Here is a 20,296-nt window from a genome sequence, read left to right as displayed (position 1 = left end):
GTTCAAATAGTAGGAAATGTGAGACTTTTTAGCTTCTTTTGGATGTTTTAATGAAAGAAATGCCTAAACGAAGCAACAGGTAATAACATTTCACACAAGATGCTATTTTACAGTATTTTATTGTTAACAGGACTGCACTGAAATGGACATATTACATTAAGTAATTCTTCTTTTACGCTAACATAATATTAGGTGAAGTGCGTAGAATTTGTCCCTGTCGGTTTCTAGCGACTACTGAGTTATCTCTAGCAATAATGTTGATCCAAGAATTTAAATATACCCACTAGTGTTGTGGAGTCAGTGTCTTGTCAATGTATTTGGAACACAAATACGTTCTCAACTAAACTAAAGTCCAGTGCATTTTTAAGTTTTGAAAGATGATATCCTCCCCCCTCACATGCCTCACAGTGGTTTGGTCCACTGTCTATCTTTATCAGGCACTCAGCAACTTCATTTCCAAAAAGTGACTAGTGACAAATTGAGCATGTCAGACCATCAAGAGGAAGTGAGAAATGTTCAAAATTCTTTTATATTGTAGGCAAAGTTTTTTCTCTGCATGCTGCTCAGTAATATCAGCATCGACTGTAGTGTCTCCCCCTCTCCTCTCGCAGGCAGGAGTGAGAGTGCTCTGTGTCTCTACCGTGAGCTGCAGACTATGTTGTAATGAAAGAGTTTCACATCTCCCACCCACCTGAATTACTTTGGTATCAAAATGCACATCATTTAACCAAGGATCCATTTAAGTATCATTTAACTGAATTGAAATTAGTTATGATGATTTTAATTGCGGATAGACCTGCCTTGATAGACATTAAGCGTTAGTAGGCATGATGGTTTCCTTGTACCAATATGGCAGCTGCATTGACACATTGCTGCAATGAACAGCAGTGTCCATGTATACATCTATGCACAGCCTCAAAGAGCTGCTAGCATGTCTGTAGACTCTTAGTCTTGTTGCGCTGTATCTCTGCCAGTGCAGAGTTCATTGTGGTTTCAGTAGTGGTTAAAGGTGCACTCTCACACAGATCCACCTTAAGGCACTTAAAAACTTATAAAAACTATGGAGTTCTAACCAGCAGCTAATGCTAATCCTTTCAGTTTATGTCATTATGTGGTGTAAACTATGGCAACCAGTCAGTTTCTGAATGTTGGGCATAAATGGAGTCCTACTGTGCTCTGGTACTGGTGCTTCTATTTGATACACAGATAATATATTTTTTAGCTATTTTAAATCTAAGGATAGTTTTCATAAAGCTCTCACCATGTGAGTCTTCTCAAAGCCCAAACTTGACACTAAAGGGTTGCAGTGATCATGTGAACATGTTTCCTTTAGGTCATACAGTATTGATTCAGGCTGGCCAATCAAACACAGTCTTGTCTGTGATGAGTGGAGAAACTATTAGTATTTGCTCATTCTGCACAGCAATTTGAACACGATGACATCTCCAAAGTTTGTTTTCTACCTGACATGTTTGTTCTTGGTGGAGAAGGGTGAGTTGTGTTTCTATGACTCCAGTTTTTATCTTTTAATGCACTGTATTCTCACTGCTCATACTGTTGTTTCTGTTGTAATGATCTAAAGTAATGATTACACTGAATTCTATCGCATGAAACTAACACTGTATTTGCTTCATCTCTCATTTCACTTCAGCTCCGATGACTGAACTAAAACTGTCTTTGTCTCAGAGTCAAGCAAGTGGATTTTTATCAGTTAAAGCAGGAGACAAGTTGACTTTACATTGTTCTTATGAAGTTAATGTTGGGACATGGCTTTCCTGGTATAAACAAGTTCTGCGACAGAAACCAAGGCTCATCTCTAGCTTCTACGTGTTTGATACAATTGGCGTTTTTTATGATGATTTTAAGAACAATCCACGCTTCACATTGCATACTGGCAATGGTAAAAATCACTTAAATATCTCAGATTCACGTGTATCAGACTCAGCTACTTACTATTGTGTGAGGAGTCAATCACACAAATTTGAATTGGCAGAGGTCACTACTGTCAGTGTAAAGAGTTCAGGTTTGACCGTCCCAGCTTTGGTCCTTCAGTCAGCATCTGAGCCCCTCCAGCCAGGAGGCTCTGTGACTCTGAACTGTACAGTACACACTGGGACCTGTGATGGAGAACACAGTGTTTACTGGTTCAAAAACTCTGAAGAATCTCATCCAGTGCTCATTTACACCCATGGAGGCAGGAACGATCAGTGTGAGAGGAATTCCAACACACAAACACACACCTGTGTCTACAACTTGCCACTGGAGAGCCTGAATCTTTCTCATGCTGGGACCTACTACTGTGCTGTTGCCTCATGTGGACACATACTGTTTGGAAATGGGACCAAACTGGACATTGAGCGTAAGTAAATTTATTTTACTTTACTTTAGTAACTGAAGTTTATCTTATAAATATTACTCTCCAAATAAGGTGAAGATAAAGTAAAAAAAAAAAACACTTCTTTGTAATGCCTTCTGGTGTCTGTCTCTGCAGGTGATAAAATCTCTCTTGTCTTGGTGTATTTCCTAAGTGGCGGTTTGATATTCACCACCATCCTGAATTTTTTACTGGCTTTTTTACTGTACAGTAAGAGAAACAGCTGCCAATGTGGAGGTAAATGCTACTGTCTGTATCCACTGTGCATATTAACTGAACACATATGTCATAATAAAGTCACAGCTTTAAAAATCTTTTTCAGAATCTCATGCAAGATTTTCAGCTTTTTCCACAACAAATGCAGAGGTATCATCTGTCTAGATTGACAGTTATATTACAATTTTAATATATATATTCTATCATAACAATTTCTGTTGGATTTGTTTTTATTTATGTACAATATTGTGATTTATTGTTTTATATGTAATTGCTAGGGTTACAAAAATGAGGATGATCTCCATTACGCTGCTTTAAGAATAAAAAAGGCCAGCAGAGGAGACAGAAGACAGAGGGACGACACACAAGAAGAGTGTGTGTACTCCAGAGTGAAGCAATAAAGCTAAAAATGTTTCATCTTTTTTCTCTGTGTAACAGGACATGACCTTTTACTGTGTCTTTTGTGCGTTAAGTGTCATTTGTAATTTGGCTTTTACAAGAGCAGGAACAGTTTTCTCAACATTATTTTATCTAAAAATGTTTAATGTAATGCTTTACTGTGTAATAAACCATCTAACAAACAAACTGAAGAGGCTCTTCTAATGACAACATATGAAGTACATGATGGATAAAGGTTTGCTGCCTTTGAAAAAAAAACTTACTGGTAAAAATTTCACAACTTATCCGATCACCTTCTACCTTATCATTTAGTGAGCAGTGGAGTCAGCAAAGGAAGAGACAATCAATCATTCTACAACATAGTTTATGATTAGGCTACGAGGGCAGAGGTTCCAATAAACAAATTGTTTTTCAAATGACAGCCCTAGCAAATATATGTAAAGTCACCCAAACCTTTTTGCAGTTTTGACAGACACCAGGACATGATATTAGGTTCACGAGAATGAGACGAAAACATTTTAAAAGATTTTTTTTAAGATATCCTCAATGCATTTTAAAATATATAAATAATAGAATCCAAGTCAGTGCAGCTGTCAGGCACTCGGTGTTGCTGTTAGATCTTTTTCTACTGTAGATCAACTTTTTACATATAATATCATCCCTGCTGAGGCAACACATACAGTATGTAGGCTCCTCTTTTGTCATGTTCACAGAGAGAGAACGGAACCTGGCCCAAAAGAAACTCTGGCAAGAAGTTCTTAAAGTTAGGCTACTGATTGGTGCATGCACGTTTTTGGGTCATTTTATAATCAGTAGCTTGTGTTACTTTTTTTGGAAATGCACATATGTTTCTTCTATATTTTAATTGCATTGCATGTTTTCTTAATGTGAAAATAAACCTTTCTAAAGGTAATTTTATTTGTCATTTAAGTGCAAGCTATATTTCAGAACGTTTTTTAAACAAATTGTGCTTTTTTCTTTAAAATAGTCAATCTAAATATGTGAAAACTCAACAATTATAGCCTACAGATGGGCTACATCTAAGAAACTGGCCCGTTAATTAATTAAGATCTCTCTAAAATCACAGAGGTTGCAGAGCTCGCTGTATGAACGTAACTGTTGTGTTAAGAATAACGTCATTTCAGCTGCAACCGCAGTGGAAAAAGTCAGGATAAAATCTAAAAATATTTTATAAAATGGTGTGTAATAATATCCTGCTTCTTCTCATTAACACTGAGTACAGATGAGCTCTGTAGTCCGTATATACAGGGTAACCCCTACAATTGTCTTGTATTGATTGCACTTTTTGTTATGCTTGTATGTTGTTCCTCAAATGTAAGTCACTTTGGATAAAAGCGTCTGCCAAATGAGTAAATGTAAATGTAACCCTGCTCGGAGCAGTTTAAAGATGCAGTGTAAATTGCCATGGCAACAGATGTCGGGTGACACCTATCCACCTTTTGCAGTGCGGGTTAGTCTGGAAGTTACACCCGACGTTACAATGTTACTCTTGAAGTTACCTGGATAAGTCAGTTACCTCGCTTCATAGTACAGGCCACAGGATTGTGACATAAATACAGCGTAACAGTGCAGGAGCCTCATTACAGAAACGTCTGAAATGATATCTTATCTCAGTTTAGGACAGCATTTATTATTTTTGGTATTACCGAAACACGTTTCCAACTGCATTAAGGGAAAAATCCTATCTTATCTTAGAACGTCCTGCGTTTGGAATCCCGTGTTAGGATGGCATGGACCCTGTCCTGTAACTGCCAAGAAGCACCACTGGTCTGTATGACAATTACAGTAAAGATGTAAGAGAACATAAACACCAAATGTTATGATTGAATGTCTAGTTAATTTCTATGATGGCGCCTTAAATTTAATCCTGGACCATGTAGGAATGGCTATTAATAATAAGTAATTAATTATTAATTACGTTCAAAACTATTAAAACTACGTCTGTCAAGACGATTCATTTGGATTTTTTTATTTCTTTGAAACCACTAAAGGCACACAGTTAGGAAATGCTTCTGTAATGAGGCCCCAGGACAGAAATACAGTGCAGGACTATAGCAAACAAGTGTAGTTTGATGAAGTGACAAAATGCAGGGCAGCAGTAGTCAGTGTATCAATCAGTAAAGTATCAGTGGCATTGCAATTATATAAATAGATACTACTACTACTACTACTACTACTACTACTACTACTAATAATAATAATAATAATAATAATAATAATAATAATAATTAATAATTAAATAATAATTAAATAATTTGTGATCTTTATGTGATCAAACTAATTTAGTTAGCTCAACTTCAATGAACATATGTATGTAGTATTTATATGGGGTATTAACAAATCTGGTATCATATGAAACCAGGAAAATATAGCTGAGAGATTTACAGTTCTGTTCATTTAAGTTCAGTGAAGGGGGCCTCATAGGTCTGGTAGGAGGTGACTTCAAACAGACTTTGCTTCCGATAAGAGAAAGTTTTAGCTCTCATCATGACTTAGTCTTTTATCAGATTATTAATTATTAATTGAAGAAATCTGACAAATATGACTAAAAATAATGCCCTTTAAAGTGAGTCCATCTCACTGAGATCAGTGTGAATACATTTCATAACATAAGTGAGGGTGTCTGTGGTTATTTATTTTTTCAAGAGTTAAACTTGACAGTATAAGTGCAGTGAGCATGTCGCTATCACTGAGATCGATGTGAGTACGTGTTGTTACAGAGGTGAGGATGTATGTGGTTATAGTACATGATCATGTTCCCTTAATAGGACATTAGGTTTCACCTTTTTTTGGCAGTCAAATGCAGTGTTGTCTCTAATGAGTGGAGAAAAGATAAAGATAATCTTCAACAAAAGAGTCTGAAAATCATGACCCCTCTCATATTCGTTTTATTTGTCATGCATGAAAATGATGCGGTGATGTTTTACTGGTATGAACGAATTCTTGGACAGAAACCAAGGCTCATCTCACTGTATATGTACAATGTAGGTGGAAGTGAACATGTGATCATGTTTCCTACAGTATGGGGCATAGAGTATAGTGTCATTTCTGATTGGCCAATCAAATACAGTCTTGTCCTTTAAGAGTGGAGAGAGCATCAGGAGGTTTTTCCTTCCATGCGGCAGTTTGAGCACGATGACACCTGCTATGTTTGTGTTCTATCTCACATGTCTGTTCTTGGGGAAAGTGGGTGAGTTGTGATTTTGTGGTTCAAATTTGTATCTTTTCGAGTGCATGGTCCCTTTTATGACATTAGCTCAAATCATTTGTAAATGTGTTCATTATAATATATTTTCTATTTAAGAAATTAATTATGCATTTGGTTTGTGTCATTTTATTTCAGCGAAGACAACTGAACTGAAAGTGTCCTCATCTGTGCGCCAAACGAGTGGTTTTGTATCAGTTTATGTTGGTGATGAGGTTACTTTGCAATGTTTCTATGAAGGTGATGCAGCTAGGCTTTACTGGTATAAACAAACTCTGGGACAGAAACCAAGGCTCATCTCTACTTTCTACAAGTACGATAAAAATGGAACTTTTCATGATGAATTCAAGAACAATCCACGCTTCACACTGGATACTGAAACAGGTCAAAATCACTTAAAGATCTCAAATTTACGTGTATCAGACGCAGCTACTTACTACTGTGCAAGTAGCTATACATTTATTTTTGAGTTTGCAGAGGGCACTACTGTCAGTGTAAAGGCTTCAGGTTTGAAAGTCCCAGCTTCAGTCCTTCAGTCAGCATCTGAGCCCATCCAGCCAGGAGGCTCTGTGACTCTGAACTGTACAGTACACACTGGGACCTGTGATGGAGAACACAGTGTTTACTGGTTCAAAAACTCTGAAGAATCTCATCCAGGACTCATTTACACCCATGGAGGCAGGAACGATCAGTGTGAGAGGAATTCCAGCACACAAACACACACCTGTGTCTACAACTTGCCATTGAAGTGTCTGAATCCTTCTCATGCTGGGACCTACTACTGTGCTGTTGCCTCATGTGGACACATACTGTTTGGAAATGGGACCAAACTGGACTTTGAAGGTGAGTAACTTTCCAGTAGCAGTTGTTTCATCTGAAATTTTTGCGATTCCTCCCTAATCAAACAAACATAAGATGATCACAGAGTAAAAATATGCTGCTCTGTCTCTCTGCAGAGGTGGACCCTCTTGTTTTGGTGTATTTCTGGAATGGAGCTTTATTCACCATCTTGAGTGTTTTCTTGGCTTTCTTAGTTTGCATGATGAACAAGAGAAACAGCCGCCTTTGTACAGGTTAGTGGTACTGTTTGTATCTATAGCATGTATTCGTTGAACATAGCATGGTAGTTAGGTTTTCTTTCTGTTTTTCAGAGTCTCAACCAAGACTTTCAGATTCCTCCAAAACAAATAAAAAGGTATTATCTTTTTTCAACTACTGTATTGCCACTCAAACACATTTTTACAGAACAGCGCTTGTTGTGCATGCTCTTTTTGTTGTGCCACTTTGTGAAGTTTTTATTGTTTCTCATGTCCAGGGTAACCAAAATGGAGACAGCCTCCATTTCGTTGCTCTAACAGAGATAAAGATCAGCAGATCAAGAAAGGCGAGAGACGACACCTGGAGTGAATGTGTGTACTTCAGTGTAAAGCAGTAGAGCAGGACATGTTTTATCTTCTTCGCTGTATAATAATATATAATAATATCATTTTACCTCAGAAGGTTTCGTGTAGAGCCACACCTCGCTGTAATCTCATTAAACGAGCTTTTTCAAAGACAAAGTGTGAAGTGCAATAATTTCCACTGTCTAGCCAATAGGTTCCAATAGACTTTAGCTCTTCTGGTGCCACCAGCTACAATACTGAGGGCTTCCACAATTCGATAAAACTGCTAGTCCAAAGTCAATTCACAGTGGAAGCTTTCATCATTGTCTTTGTATTTGTAGTATGTGTCACACTCACTAGTTTCTCTATTGTTGTTTTTCTAAGGTTTTGTCATGTTTATATTAATTACCCTTTTTATTTCTTGTTATTGTGTGTGTGTGTGTGAACGATTTTTATGGTATATCAGAATAAATTATATTATGCTGTGTGTTGAGCTATTGTGACCCTGTGAAGAATGTACACGCAGACCACAAGGTCATCGGCAAATGCGGTGTGGTAACTGGATTGAGCTTAATGGGTGTTCTTAACAAAACAGGTTGTATGAAAACCAGTTTAAACCACACGAGAGACACAATTGTACTGCTCAGGAAGCGCCTCAGATAGTTCTCAGAAAGGATCTGAGGGGGGAGTCAAAATTGCTTAAGATTACATAGAGGCATTAGGGTTAGGAACAAGAGGTCTAAAACAGTATATTAACCTGTGGCAAATCTGTATATGAGTTACTCAAGTGGAAATCTACTAATGTTTCAATGCACAAAATACCTGTTCTGCCTCTACACATCATTAAATTCATAACCACAGAGGTGGTGCAGCTGATGAACCAATCAGCCCTGACAGATGTCTGTTAAGTCTGCTGTTTCTGGTGCTTCGGTCAGTCAGAACTGCTAAAGCAGACAATCTGATTGTGAATGATTTCCTACTCTGGTGTTTGTGGAAGTGACAAATCTTTTATTTAGACCAGAGGACGGAAAATACATTGGCTTGACAACATGTGGCCAGATACTGTTTACGAAGGGGACCAAGCTGGACTTTGAGGATAAGTAACTTTTAGTAGAAGTTCTCTCAGCTGATAAATAGTTATGGTTACTCCTTTATCAAACATAAAATGAACACAGAGTAAAGCTGCTTTGTAATGCCATAATTGTCGCTTTGGGAAAAACTGTCAAATGAAAGTAAGTGTCTGGATTTGCAGATAATATGCTCATCAGTTGACATACAGTATATGTTAATAGGTCACATGGTACATGTCAATCCTGGATCTTTGGCACCCAGATATACTGGCTTTCTTGGAGTGCATGATCATTAAGAGAACTTGCAGCCACTGTGCAGGTATCTGCTACTGTCTTATGCAGGATTTTCAGCTTCCTCCACAGCCAATGCTGTTCAGATGTGATTTACTGTTTCCCATGTCCAGGGTTGCCAGGATGAAGATAATGTCCAGCACGCTGATGGATGGGAGAACAAGATCACAGAGACAGAAAGAGGACACTTGGACTGAATGTGTGTACTTTACTGAAAAGCAGTAGAGTAGAACATGTATCATCCAAGGAAGGTTAAAGTCAGTAGCAACCGAGCTTGGTTGAAAATACTTGAAGAGGTTTGGTCCATCATCTGACAGACTTCCTCAGTTCTGACTGACTGGTAGTGAAACTCAGCTATTTAATCTCTGAGCACTAATGAACCAGCGGTATTTATCATTTTGACAAACGTCCCCATAGGCGTTAAATAGCTGAGAATACCCTGCAAAACCTCAATAATGAAGTAGTTCCACACATAACACGTGAAGTACAGTAATATCTCTGTGCCAGTAGGTTGAAATATACTTATCTCAGTGAATAAGATGCTGAAACTAAAGCATGTACCATATACCATACTCATCCACACATATTTGAGACAATCCAAAATTTTTTCATCATCTGTTTTTGGTTTCAATACGGATCTCCATAGAGGGAACCAAATAATTTTATTGTAGTTCAAATTCTTTGTCTTAGTTTTGGGATCAAACTAATACAGTTAGCTTCTTGATGCAGTGAGACTGACATGATGGAAATTTGCTGTAACAGGATTATCTTATGTGAAACTCTATCTCAGCAGTCAGTACTAATGCATACATGCTAACAGGAACAAGAGTAAATTTTTATGCCTGTTGAGGGCTGTGACATCGATATGTGTGTGTGCACCCACTAAATACCCACTAACTTCTTCTTCTAACTTCACTTTTAGATTACAGAAATGAAGCAGAGCTCCGATTCAGTAAACCACAGCAGAGGCCAAGAAGTCTGAATTAGGAAATACTGTGTATAACCTTAATTAAATCAGGTAATCTCATCTCTTCTATTGCAAGAGGGAGTTCAGCAGGTAAAATATAAAAACAAACTGCCACACAACAAAAACACAAATACATAGTACAAACAGATCCTGACAGACAAAGGCACATAAAGAACCATAGAGAATCATAGACATCACTTAATAGACTTGAGATAAAACTTTAAAAACAGTTAAATGCTGTGGTCAGCAGTATCATTGATTACATGGCGACACGATGGCCGGAGCTGATCACATGCTCTGTAGACAATGCTTGTGATTTCACCAGACACTTTCAGAAGTGTCAGAGAAGCATTTCTCTGCTCTGCCTCGCTTAAAATACGCAGTTCAGCTGCTCTGTGATTTCAAGGTAAGAGCGCCTCAGATTGTTCTCAGAAACGGTCTGGGAGGAAGTCACATTTACTTAAGATTACAGGGAGGCATTACAGAGGACAGGAGGCGTAATACAGTATATTAACCTGTGATACATGTCTGAGAGATCTTCAAAAAGTTAAAGCCATTTTGGTACAAAAAGCCTTTTTGTTTCCTTGGACAGTGCTTCATTGCTGAGCTGCAGAGGAAGAAAAACAAAACAGATTCACTTGCTGACTGTGGTTTCTTTACACCTGCAAGTGCACTGAATACTACATCATTACTGAAATGCCAAAACAAAAGTGCTGTGCTGACATTAATCAGAACTTTAGGGGAATATGAAGATACTGAGACATATCATCCACAGTGCAGACCTGTCCACTCCTCCTTTAATGTTTACCACACCATGAGAGGAAGAGGTTGACATTTAGGGAACATGTTTTTCTTAACTTAGTTTAGCACAAAAACTGGAAACAGGAAGAAACAGCTAACCAGTCTTTCTCCAAAGCAGAGCTTGAAGCGGGCCAGAACACACCGGTATGCAGTACCTACACCTCAGCATTTCACTCTTTGGTGTACCGGGACATTTTCTTATTTACCGGGGCTCCTCCAGAGCTGTCGGAACTCTCCTCTGCCCTCTCCATCAGGTTCTCTGGGCGCTACGTGATGCTCCCATTCTCCACTGCCTGCTAAAGTCTGTCGGCGGAGAGAGATGAGGGATGAGAGAAGCTTGGGTGCCTTTCAAGCAGCCGTGTGCTGAATGTAGATCGTCAATGTCACTTTTTGTGAACCGACCAATCACAGCCTAGATTGGGCGGGACAAATATTGACAGATAGGTGTCATTTACACTGAGGACGCTGGGGTCAGAATCAGAATAGGTGTGTTTGACTTCATGCGGCGCTGCGCAGCACTGACTCAACGTGATGCACGCTGGCCTTAAATTAAGGTATGCTGGTTAGAAATTGTTTCACGTGACATTTAAACCTCGCGGTTGCTTTTCTCTGGCTGCACAAAGTTGGAATCACACAATTGCCTGGTCTCGCGGTATTTTTGATCTCATTGATCTCAGCTCACAGCAAGCGGATGCAGGTAGAATCACCTATTTCTTTCCACTTCAAGCACTGCTATAAAGGTAACACAATCTGCCTACCAGCACCTCTAAAGCTCACTAATTAACATGTAACCGTCAAATCGTGGCTTATGGTGGGTTATGTACCTGACCAAGAATTATGTATAGACAAGAGAGCGGCATCAATTGTATCGTCTAATTCTCTACAAGAAAGCAAATGACCGTATTTCCCTAAATGTCATTCTTTTCCGTTAATAAGCAGACTCCATCACAGTGTGTCATCAGGAATTGCAAAGAGTCAGTTCACACAAATCAGGAAATTGTTTAATTCTAAAGGGATCTGGCCATGTAGAAAGTTTTATTTATTTATTATTGTGGTTTTATGATATAAGCTGAACAGAATTTAGTTAATGATGCTCACAGAATTTAAACAAATCAACTTTCTACTGAAGACAGTTTCTATTGTGAAATATACAGAGTGAATTTTTTTAATGTTCTAACATGCTGTAGTTCCCCGCTTTGCTCACCTCATCCAAGTACCACAGTACAGCTGCTGTTAGATATTTTGGCTTTGTTACCCATACACACGTTTTCTTTCTTACCATCCTTTTAAATGTTGACACACTTTCATATTGAGGACACTATGTGTGGCTCATGACATGTGTCTTCCATTCTTCTGGAAAGTATGCAGCTAAATTGCAGTTTCCATTTTGCTCACCTCTTTGTGGTTTACCTGCGTGTTGCCATTTAATGTCAAAGAGCTGATGAGTTGAAGATTTGATGTCAAAACAGGTCATGATGAAGGTTTTGTTATTGCTTCACTGTGAACCAGCCAATCCTGTTCTGCAGGGTGAGGACGATGAACCAATCAGACCTGACAGATGTGGCCCAAAGTAGGCCAAGTGGTGAATCTGTTAAGTCTGCCGCAGTCTTAGCAGGTCAGAACTGCTGTGGAGAAGAAGCAGGATCAGAGAAGCAGCCAAGAAGATGGTGTCCTTTGTGAATGTTTTCCTGCTCTGGTCTTTGTGTGAGTAACGAAGAATCCACTTGTGGAATCTTTTCATGTCATCTTCACACTCAAACATGGTGATTATATCCTGTCTGTATATTTCAGGTGTGGCACAGCATAGTGACATCTCTCAGCCGGTTCCTTTCCAAACAGTGAAGCTCGGAGACTCAGCTACTATTGAGTGTCACATAAAGAGTGAGATGGGAAAAAGAGTGTGGTACAAGACTACAGGGAAAAAACTGCAGCTTGTGGTAGAAATAAACTCCAGCTATAATCTGAGTGTATTTAGTGCTGAATTTCATCACCGTTATTCAGTAAGATTTGACAAATTCATCAGTAATCTGAGCATATCTGCAACAACATGGGAGGATGTTGGAACATACTTCTGTGGAGTAATGCACTTGGACAGCATCAAGTTTGGACCAGGAACCTTTTTAATGCTGAAAGGTATTCATTTCCAGGATTTTACCCTAATTGCATATTCATTTCAGCTGTGTTTAAACAGAATTCTAATGATCAGACTTGTTTGATTTCTTTCCGAAGGTGCAAAGATGATCAGCGACTCTGTCGTCCAGCAGCCAGAGTCTCAGTCAGTCCAGCCAGGAGACTCTGTGACTCTCAGCTGTTCTGTTCTCACTGGCCACTGTGCAGCAGAACACGTTAGTGTCATGTGGCTGAAAACCTCAGATCATTCTGCTCCAGAAATGATTTACTCCTCTGGAAATAAGAATGACATCTGCCAGAGGACTGAGAGCGGAGAAACTACCTGTGTGTCCAACCTTCTCATGAGGAACCTCAGCTCTGATGATGCTGGAGCCTACTGCTGTGTTGTGACTTTGTGTGGACAGATACTGTTTGGAAATGGGACCAGGATTAATATTCACAGTAAGACAGAAACTGTCACTGTAAAATACTTCCAATTCCTAGTAAATCATATAAATGGTAAATACAGAGAAGTGTTGATTCAACCATACATTTGTGGAGTTGACAGTGCTTTGAGCCTCACAAACAAGTTGCCATTCACTTTTACTGTATATAACCCTGTCGCCAGACAAAAATGTTGTCTACAAATCTTTTAGTTGATTGGCAGAAAATAATGTTAGGCTCTGTAAAATTGAGATTAAAGTTTGTCACTATGTCCTGACATTTTATAGGCGAAATGATTAATTGAGAATATAATCATCAGAATGATAAAAAAAAATGTTATTTGCAGCCCTAAAGCCAACATTTTTGCATTCTGGTGAAGAATAAGAAACTAAAATACTTAACTGTTAACTCAACACTATTTGCATGGCAAGATATGATAAAACTGATTGGTCCAGTCAGTTGTGACATCGGAATTAGACATCGTTTAAATGGAGGACATCGCAATCGTAGGTTTTATATACAAATCTAAATGACTCACCATTTCTTTACTCTTTTCTGTAAAACGCAGACACCAAGCCACCTGAACAGAGTCCAACCGGTATCGCACTGACGCTGTCAAACATCATTCTTGGGACTGTGACAGTCTTTCTTATATGGACACTTTGCAAGAGGAAAGATTCCACAGGTATTTAAAATTGTTATATTGATCGGCTGAAGAATCAGATCCTCATTCAGTTGATTTCTGCACTAACTGGAACTGACTGTAGTTATTTTTTGTGTGTTTCTTCAGAGGCAACTGATGGCTGTTCAGAAGGCAATCAGGTAAGAGTTTGTCTCAGCACAGACAGTTTAATTTGTTGTGTAAGTAGTTTTCTATGCCCAGCGTTTAGAATAATTCTTTTAATGTCCATTTCTCACAGACTAGTGATGCAGTTATCTATGAAGATTTGTGTTCTGTTCCCAGAAGCCTCCCAGCCAGTCAAACCTCAGTGAGATCCACTGTAGTTTATTCTGACATCAAATACTGTCCGCAGAACTGAGTTGGGTGATCTGGGGAATGCAGATAAACCAGGCAGAATGAAGAATGCCTTGCTACTAAACAAATATATATCTATCTATATATGTTTAGTGGTATAACAACTTTAAAATATGAGCTTTAGCTTTGTCATGTATGAAGAAGTCAGCCACTGGAGCTTAGCTCTCCCTGATTAAAACTGTACTCAGCAACTTCACATCTTTTCAGCATGAATGGTATATTTAAATACTGTTGAATGTGCTACGGACTGAGCTACTGCCACCCCAATATCATGCCGCTGATTCTGAACAAAGCAATGGTTTACTGTTTTAGATGCTTTTTATTTAATTGAATTCTTAAATTTAATTTCAGTACTAACGACTATGGAAATACTAAATTGCTGAGTAAACATTTATTGTTGGGCATGTGTGTGCTGCAACAAATAACTGAATGACCTGCTGAATCTGAATAATGCTTTTGTTGATTATTATTGTCATTTTTCTGTGGTTGGTCTAGTTTGAAGCCTTTGGGCCAATTCTGGCATGTCAGTTGTAACCACTGTATTTAGGAGTTTTTATGGATTAAATTTTAAATGAAATTATATATATTTAGAAGCTGCTAGCAGCCTTTATATTAACAATCAATAAAGAAGTTTAATCAATCAAGCAGTCTTGAATGACTGTGGCTGCTGCATTAAGACGGCTGCTGGATAAAGTTATTTAAAGTACGTTTGTAGTTGTAAAAGTCAGATGTAGATAAAATACAGAATAAACCTAAGCTCCTATAATCGACTAAAATCATTCTACAGAAAAATGGACAGTGGATGTCAGAGACCTGCTACTCTTACACTAGCTATATATACACAAGCTATATTTTCTCACCCTTGTGGTATCTGTTTTCTGTTTAATGTGCCAAACGTTTGTGATGTCTACCTCTGAACATTCTACCATGACCTCAATATGGAGTGAATTCTGTCTTGTGAAACAGCTTGAAAAAAATCAGCGCTGTGTCTTTGCAAAAGCTACAGGGAAGATGTTGTTACCCAGGAAAACTTCACAATGAGCAGTTTCTTTTTGACAATTTCTTTCTTGAGTGTAAAGAAGTTCCAATAAAAAATGCTCTGAGATAGGTCTGTCATCATCAAATGTAAGTTTTTAGAAACACAAACAATTTCTATTTAACTGCACTGTTTGAAGATAAAACTGAAACAGCATGGCAATGAGTAAGCTGGTCCTTACGTGTAGAATAGTATGAACAGTAGTAGACAAAAAAAAAATTTAAAAAAGTAATTATTCAGACATCTTTTAAATATTGCTTCACAGAGGAATGTGGAAAGTGAGCACATCACCAGGAACAGAACATGTTTGTTGTTGAAGACTGAAGTAAATAGTTACTATTTATGACTAGTAACAGAATGAAGTGAGTACTAAGTTGAAAAAACTGACATTGCTCAACACTGCAAACAGCAGAGAAAATTATTAAGCACTCTGGAGTTGCAGAGTAAAAATGAAAGCCGCATGTTACCGTGTCAGTCATTCACTCACTCACATTAGAAGCCTCACCCACATTTCTTGGTAGCTCATAGTACCTTATTACCCCACTAGAACACTGTAAAAAATTAAGATGGGATCCAGACAGAGATGCTCTCAGGCTAGAGTCCAAGTCAAGTCTCAAGTCACTCGTGGTTATAATGAATGTTGTCACCTGCTGCGTTCAATCCAGGATGCTTAGAACACTGCATAGCTATCAGGGATTCTTTAATTGTAACCTGTTTTTCACTTACAGAGCACAACCATATAACGTGCAATGCAATTATGACAGCTTGTTAACTCAGTCAACACATCCCCCAGACCCTCAAACCCAGTGTGATGTTAACTAAATAAAACGTAAATGTAACGTTACATGATCAACAATAAACCTGTAACCTGTTTGCAGCCAACATTAATAATTAATGTGACGGCAGCCAGCGGTACATAAATAATTACATTAATTGACTTTGAGTATATTAACAAATGCTCATTCATCTTTTCATAACGAATGATAGTCGGAGTCAACCTTTGAAAGAAAGCAAGCTAATGTTAGATGGCCACTGCTGAGCTAAACATGTTCACTAACCTCAGGTTACTAAGCTATTTTGCTTTCAGCCCTTCTTTGTGGATCTGGATGCCATCATGCACCCACTGTGGCCTCCTTGGCTGTATGCTTTTCCGCCGGTTCGGCTGATGCCTCGCCCCCTGAACTGCCTGCGATTTTCAGCCTTGGCAGTGATCCTGGTGGCTCTGAAGCCTCTTACTCCTCCAAATGGTCGGCGTTCCAACACTGGTATTTGGACCCAGGCCTGTCCACTGCATGGGGTGCTTATGTGATCCAGCTGCTCATGGACATAGTTCTGGCATTCAGTACGGTTAAGACCTACGCTGCAGCCATTTCGCCTGTCACAACGTGTTTCGCTGACAGGACAGTTTTCGCTCACCCGCTGGTGAAGTACTGCACACCGTTATGTAAACCCAATAGCGATAGCCTTAGAGGGCTGCGTCTATACTCATAGAATCTGGAGTTACAATACGTAGCTATCGTTATGACGGTCAATGCACGGATTCACCCTTCACTGTCTACCTTATTTATGTAAATTAATGTTTAAATATTGGCATTTGTAGGGTGACAAAACCCCATTTTGAGAGTTATTGGTCCCTGATTTCAGGGTGGTTCCCTGTATTTATGAATCTTTATTAATAATTTGTAATATTAATAACTATGACTATTTCGACATTTTTGCTAATAACCAAACATACCCCATCTCAAATATTATAGTTCTAGTCAAATACATATACAAAATCATGGACCAGTGGCATGCAACAGGTCTTCACAATACTAAGCATATCACTCATCTCTCATAGGTACCATGACAGAGCATGGGCAGCCTGTGCGTATGTCCTAAGCTGCCAAATATGAACACAAGCAGTCGTCTACTATAGCCTAGCTCTGAGATGGTGTTTAGGAATGGTTGATATTTTATGACCTTTGTCACACACACACACACACACTCTGCTTGCTAATGGTAGGAAATGTTGGGTCTCTGTAAATAATATTAGAAAGTACGGTCTAGACCAGCTCTAAAAGAAAAGTACATTGAGATAGATTCTGTTATGAATTGGCGCTATAAAAAAAATTGAATTTAATTGAAACAGAAAAGGTAAAATTCAAATACAAAGTATCAGTAATCAACAGCAAACTACAGTGTGTTAAAAATGGTTCAGCTGAAAGCTCTGCAGTCAAATGTGCAGGCCATAAAGTAAAATCCGTGTATTAAAAGAGAATGTTGTAATATACAGAATTGGATACAGACACAGACAGAGCGGACTCCAAAATTCGCTTTGATCTATTAAAACTTCTTCTAACCATAAATGTACAGAGAGGGCGTGAAGTTTAAACTGTCCAACTCTCATCATTTTGTTTTTTACTGTTGTGAAAGAAGTGTGAACTTCTGTGAACAGGTTTCCGCTGATGGAAACTTAAGACCTAGCTTGAACACAGGAAGACTGAGGCCTGTGGCCCCCAAGCCACAGTGTAGCAGCTTAGACAGTCATTTTAAAAGGACAGCTGTGTGAACTAAGGCTCATATCTTAAATGCAGATAACGTGTACTCAAATGTGAAATATGAGCCTTCACCAAGAAAGGACTCAACACTGTATTGTGACAGCAGATTATCATCTTATGTTAGCTTTCCTTAGTTCACTATGATCACACACCTTACACTAATAATTTCAGTTGGTTGTTATGCATTATAAAGTATAAAACAACTCAATAATTGAAGTGTTTCCAGGCTCAGATCGCTGTCACTGCAACATTGATGAGCTTGTGACCGGGAGGTTGCCGGTTCAATCCCCGGTTCACTCCCCAGATTGGCAGGATATAATCTGGGTGTGGAAAGTAAACCAAGCAGTGCTTACCACCACTGAGGTGCCCTTGAGCAACCTGGGCAGCTTCCAGGTATGAATATGTAACAGTGTGAATATGATCAGGATATGATCCTGCAAATGAGAGGCTGCCCTCAGTGAAGCTCCCTGAATAAATAAAGGTAAAATAAAACATTGGCACATGTCACATATACAGTTTGTTCATACGTAAGGCCAAAGCAAAGTCTTCACAGAACGGGATGTTGTTTTTTGTACATGCTACCACAAACCCAAAGAGCAGGAAGCTTTAACCCATTTACAGATAAAAGCAAAGAGATGAGATCTTGTGATGTCTTTGTCTCTTTGTGGTTTCATGCAGGATGTTTCTTCATCAGTTCTTCTCTGAATCGGAGTTATAGATCCTACCTACATCTATGCAGATCTTAAACACACAGTAACATAAATTTTTAGATCAATTACTAAGATAGACAATAGTAGCTAAAAATGTAATATGGATATCCACAAGCATTTATTTAGAAAGGTAAACAAAAGCAAAACACAAAATGAATGCTAACTGAAATGCACTAAACTAAAGACAAAGAGATGTGTGTGCGTGTGTCATTGTTATGCCTCCTTATGCATCGCGTGTACGAGTATGGACGCACATGGTCAGGACAAAGAGAGTTCCTCTCTTCACTGCGTGGTTGTGTTTGGGCCAAATCAGATGTGAATGTGTGTGATCTGTGAAAAGTTCCTTAAGCATGCTAGTTGTTAGCTGGCAGGTCTGTTGTGGATTCATCCAGGCGTAGAAGAAATGTGGTTCCATTGCAGTCTTAAGTGTAACTTTCTGTTCATGGGATACTGAGTTCCAGGACTCACATGATTAGTGTGATTAGTGACAATTTGCATATTGCTTTATTCACATAAGTGCAACCCAAAACACAATTATATTTTCTTCTGTTTTCATTGTGTATTTGGCTCTGAGCTTGAGAAAACACATGTGACCGACATTCGGTACTGTGCCTGAACACATCTTGTGCAGATACTGAACAGGGACTGAAGCTTCTGCTGCTATTCTACTGACATGTTGCTTTATTTTAGCCTGTACTGCAGAGAGGGCATGTATCAAAGGTCCCTGTCTAGAATCTATCCAGTAGTAGTAGTATGTCGGCAGCGAGTGCCTCCACAAATACAAAAGAATATAAAGCATGACATGGCTGCGCTTCTGTTCACACTGATTCTGTGTAGTGTTCATTAATCCCACTAAGGGATAAGTTTATCTCTCTATGTTTGACTCCACAGCTCTTAAGAGAGTCTAGGACCCATAATTTATTTGCAAGTTACCTGGTCAGTGTTACTGTATATTGAAGTCTCTCTTTATGCATCTGGTAATTAAGTCTACCTCCCCCTATCTTGATGAAATTGTTATACAGCACAACAATAAGACTATCTCTAAGTCTTTGGACTGCAGGCCAGACCTATAACCTTTAAACCATCTTTGTTCCAGGACAAAATAATAAGGAATGATTAAATTATGTCATTTTGAAGGGGTTGTGATGCTAAAAATAAAGTATCCACCGTTTTACAGCCGCTTGTTTGGCTACACATAAAACTGGCTTCAGAAGCATGGAGCACTTCCTGGTAGCCTGGAGGAAATGCAATGTGAACAAGCTGACTAAGTTCTAGCGGTCTGTGTTGCTGCAAAAAAACATTGCAGGAACACAGTATCTCACAAAAGTGAGTACACCCCTCACATTTTTGTAAATATTTGATATTTTCATGTGACCCTGAAAAAATTATACTTTGCTACAATGTAAAGTAGTGAGTGTACAGCATGTATAACAGTGTAAATTTGCTGTTCCCTCAAAATAACACTTCACACAGCCATTACTGTCTAAACCGCTGGCAACTAAAGTGAGTAAACCCCTAAGTGAAAAGATCCAAATTGGGCCCTTTTCCCTCCCCGGTGTCATGTGACTAATAGTGTTACAAGGTCTCAGGTGCAAATGGGGAGCAGGTCTGTTAAATTTGGTGTTATCGCTCTCAAACTCCATCATACTGGTCACTGGAAGTTCAACATGGCACCTCATTGCAAAGAACTCTCTG

General features: G+C 38.8%; 3 protein-coding genes across 3 annotated transcripts; all 3 read left to right on the top strand.

Moving 5' to 3' along the window:
• Window positions 1–1,116: 1,116 nt before the first annotated feature.
• Window positions 1,117–3,175, top strand: LOC119912152 (immunoglobulin kappa light chain-like). The gene is made up of 5 exons (XM_038731184.1): window positions 1,117–1,491; window positions 1,652–2,359; window positions 2,492–2,611; window positions 2,697–2,740; window positions 2,869–3,175. Exons 1-5 carry the CDS (start codon window positions 1,437–1,439, stop codon window positions 2,989–2,991), a joined length of 1,050 nt encoding a protein of 349 aa, XP_038587112.1. The 5' UTR covers window positions 1,117–1,436; the 3' UTR covers window positions 2,992–3,175.
• A 2,961-nt stretch (window positions 3,176–6,136) lies between these two features.
• Window positions 6,137–7,789, top strand: LOC119912155 (immunoglobulin kappa light chain-like). Its single transcript, XM_038731189.1, has 5 exons — window positions 6,137–6,200; window positions 6,354–7,058; window positions 7,172–7,288; window positions 7,367–7,410; window positions 7,531–7,789. The coding sequence occupies exons 1-5, from the start codon at window positions 6,146–6,148 to the stop codon at window positions 7,648–7,650; spliced, it is 1,041 nt and encodes a 346-aa protein (XP_038587117.1). The 5' UTR covers window positions 6,137–6,145; the 3' UTR covers window positions 7,651–7,789.
• Window positions 7,790–12,336: 4,547 nt separating this feature from the next.
• Window positions 12,337–20,237, top strand: LOC119912159. Its single transcript, XM_038731193.1, has 6 exons — window positions 12,337–12,430; window positions 12,518–12,859; window positions 12,956–13,297; window positions 13,848–13,964; window positions 14,070–14,101; window positions 14,200–20,237. Exons 1-6 carry the CDS (start codon window positions 12,391–12,393, stop codon window positions 14,317–14,319), a joined length of 993 nt encoding a protein of 330 aa, XP_038587121.1. The 5' UTR covers window positions 12,337–12,390; the 3' UTR covers window positions 14,320–20,237.
• Window positions 20,238–20,296: the final 59 nt, after the last annotated feature.

The sequence above is a fragment of the Micropterus salmoides genome, unplaced genomic scaffold (assembly GCF_014851395.1).
Source record: "Micropterus salmoides isolate LMB-PRFRI ecotype aquatic unplaced genomic scaffold, ASM1485139v1 Ms_hic_scaffold_2, whole genome shotgun sequence".
In the NCBI taxonomy this organism is placed as follows: Eukaryota; Metazoa; Chordata; class Actinopteri; order Centrarchiformes; family Centrarchidae; genus Micropterus; species Micropterus salmoides.
Note: the sequence above shows the minus strand (reverse complement) of the source record. Positions and strands in the feature narration are given on the sequence as shown.

Excerpts from the sequence above, each read along its gene's own strand:
- LOC119912152 (XM_038731184.1), top strand. The coding sequence starts at position 1,437 with ATGACATCTCCAAAGTTTGTTTTCTACCTGACATGTTTGTTCTTGGTG. Across the intron at positions 1,492-1,651 it reads TTTGTTCTTGGTGGAGAAGG|CTCCGATGACTGAACTAAAA; the intron begins GTGAGTTGTGTT and ends ATTTCACTTCAG. Across the intron at positions 2,612-2,696 it reads AAACAGCTGCCAATGTGGAG|AATCTCATGCAAGATTTTCA; the intron begins GTAAATGCTACT and ends AATCTTTTTCAG.
- LOC119912155 (XM_038731189.1), top strand. The coding sequence starts at position 6,146 with ATGACACCTGCTATGTTTGTGTTCTATCTCACATGTCTGTTCTTGGGG. Across the intron at positions 7,059-7,171 it reads GACCAAACTGGACTTTGAAG|AGGTGGACCCTCTTGTTTTG; the intron begins GTGAGTAACTTT and ends GTCTCTCTGCAG. Across the intron at positions 7,411-7,530 it reads CCTCCAAAACAAATAAAAAG|GGTAACCAAAATGGAGACAG; the intron begins GTATTATCTTTT and ends TCTCATGTCCAG.
- LOC119912159 (XM_038731193.1), top strand. The coding sequence starts at position 12,391 with ATGGTGTCCTTTGTGAATGTTTTCCTGCTCTGGTCTTTGT. Across the intron at positions 13,298-13,847 it reads GACCAGGATTAATATTCACA|ACACCAAGCCACCTGAACAG; the intron begins GTAAGACAGAAA and ends TGTAAAACGCAG. Across the intron at positions 13,965-14,069 it reads CAAGAGGAAAGATTCCACAG|AGGCAACTGATGGCTGTTCA; the intron begins GTATTTAAAATT and ends GTGTTTCTTCAG.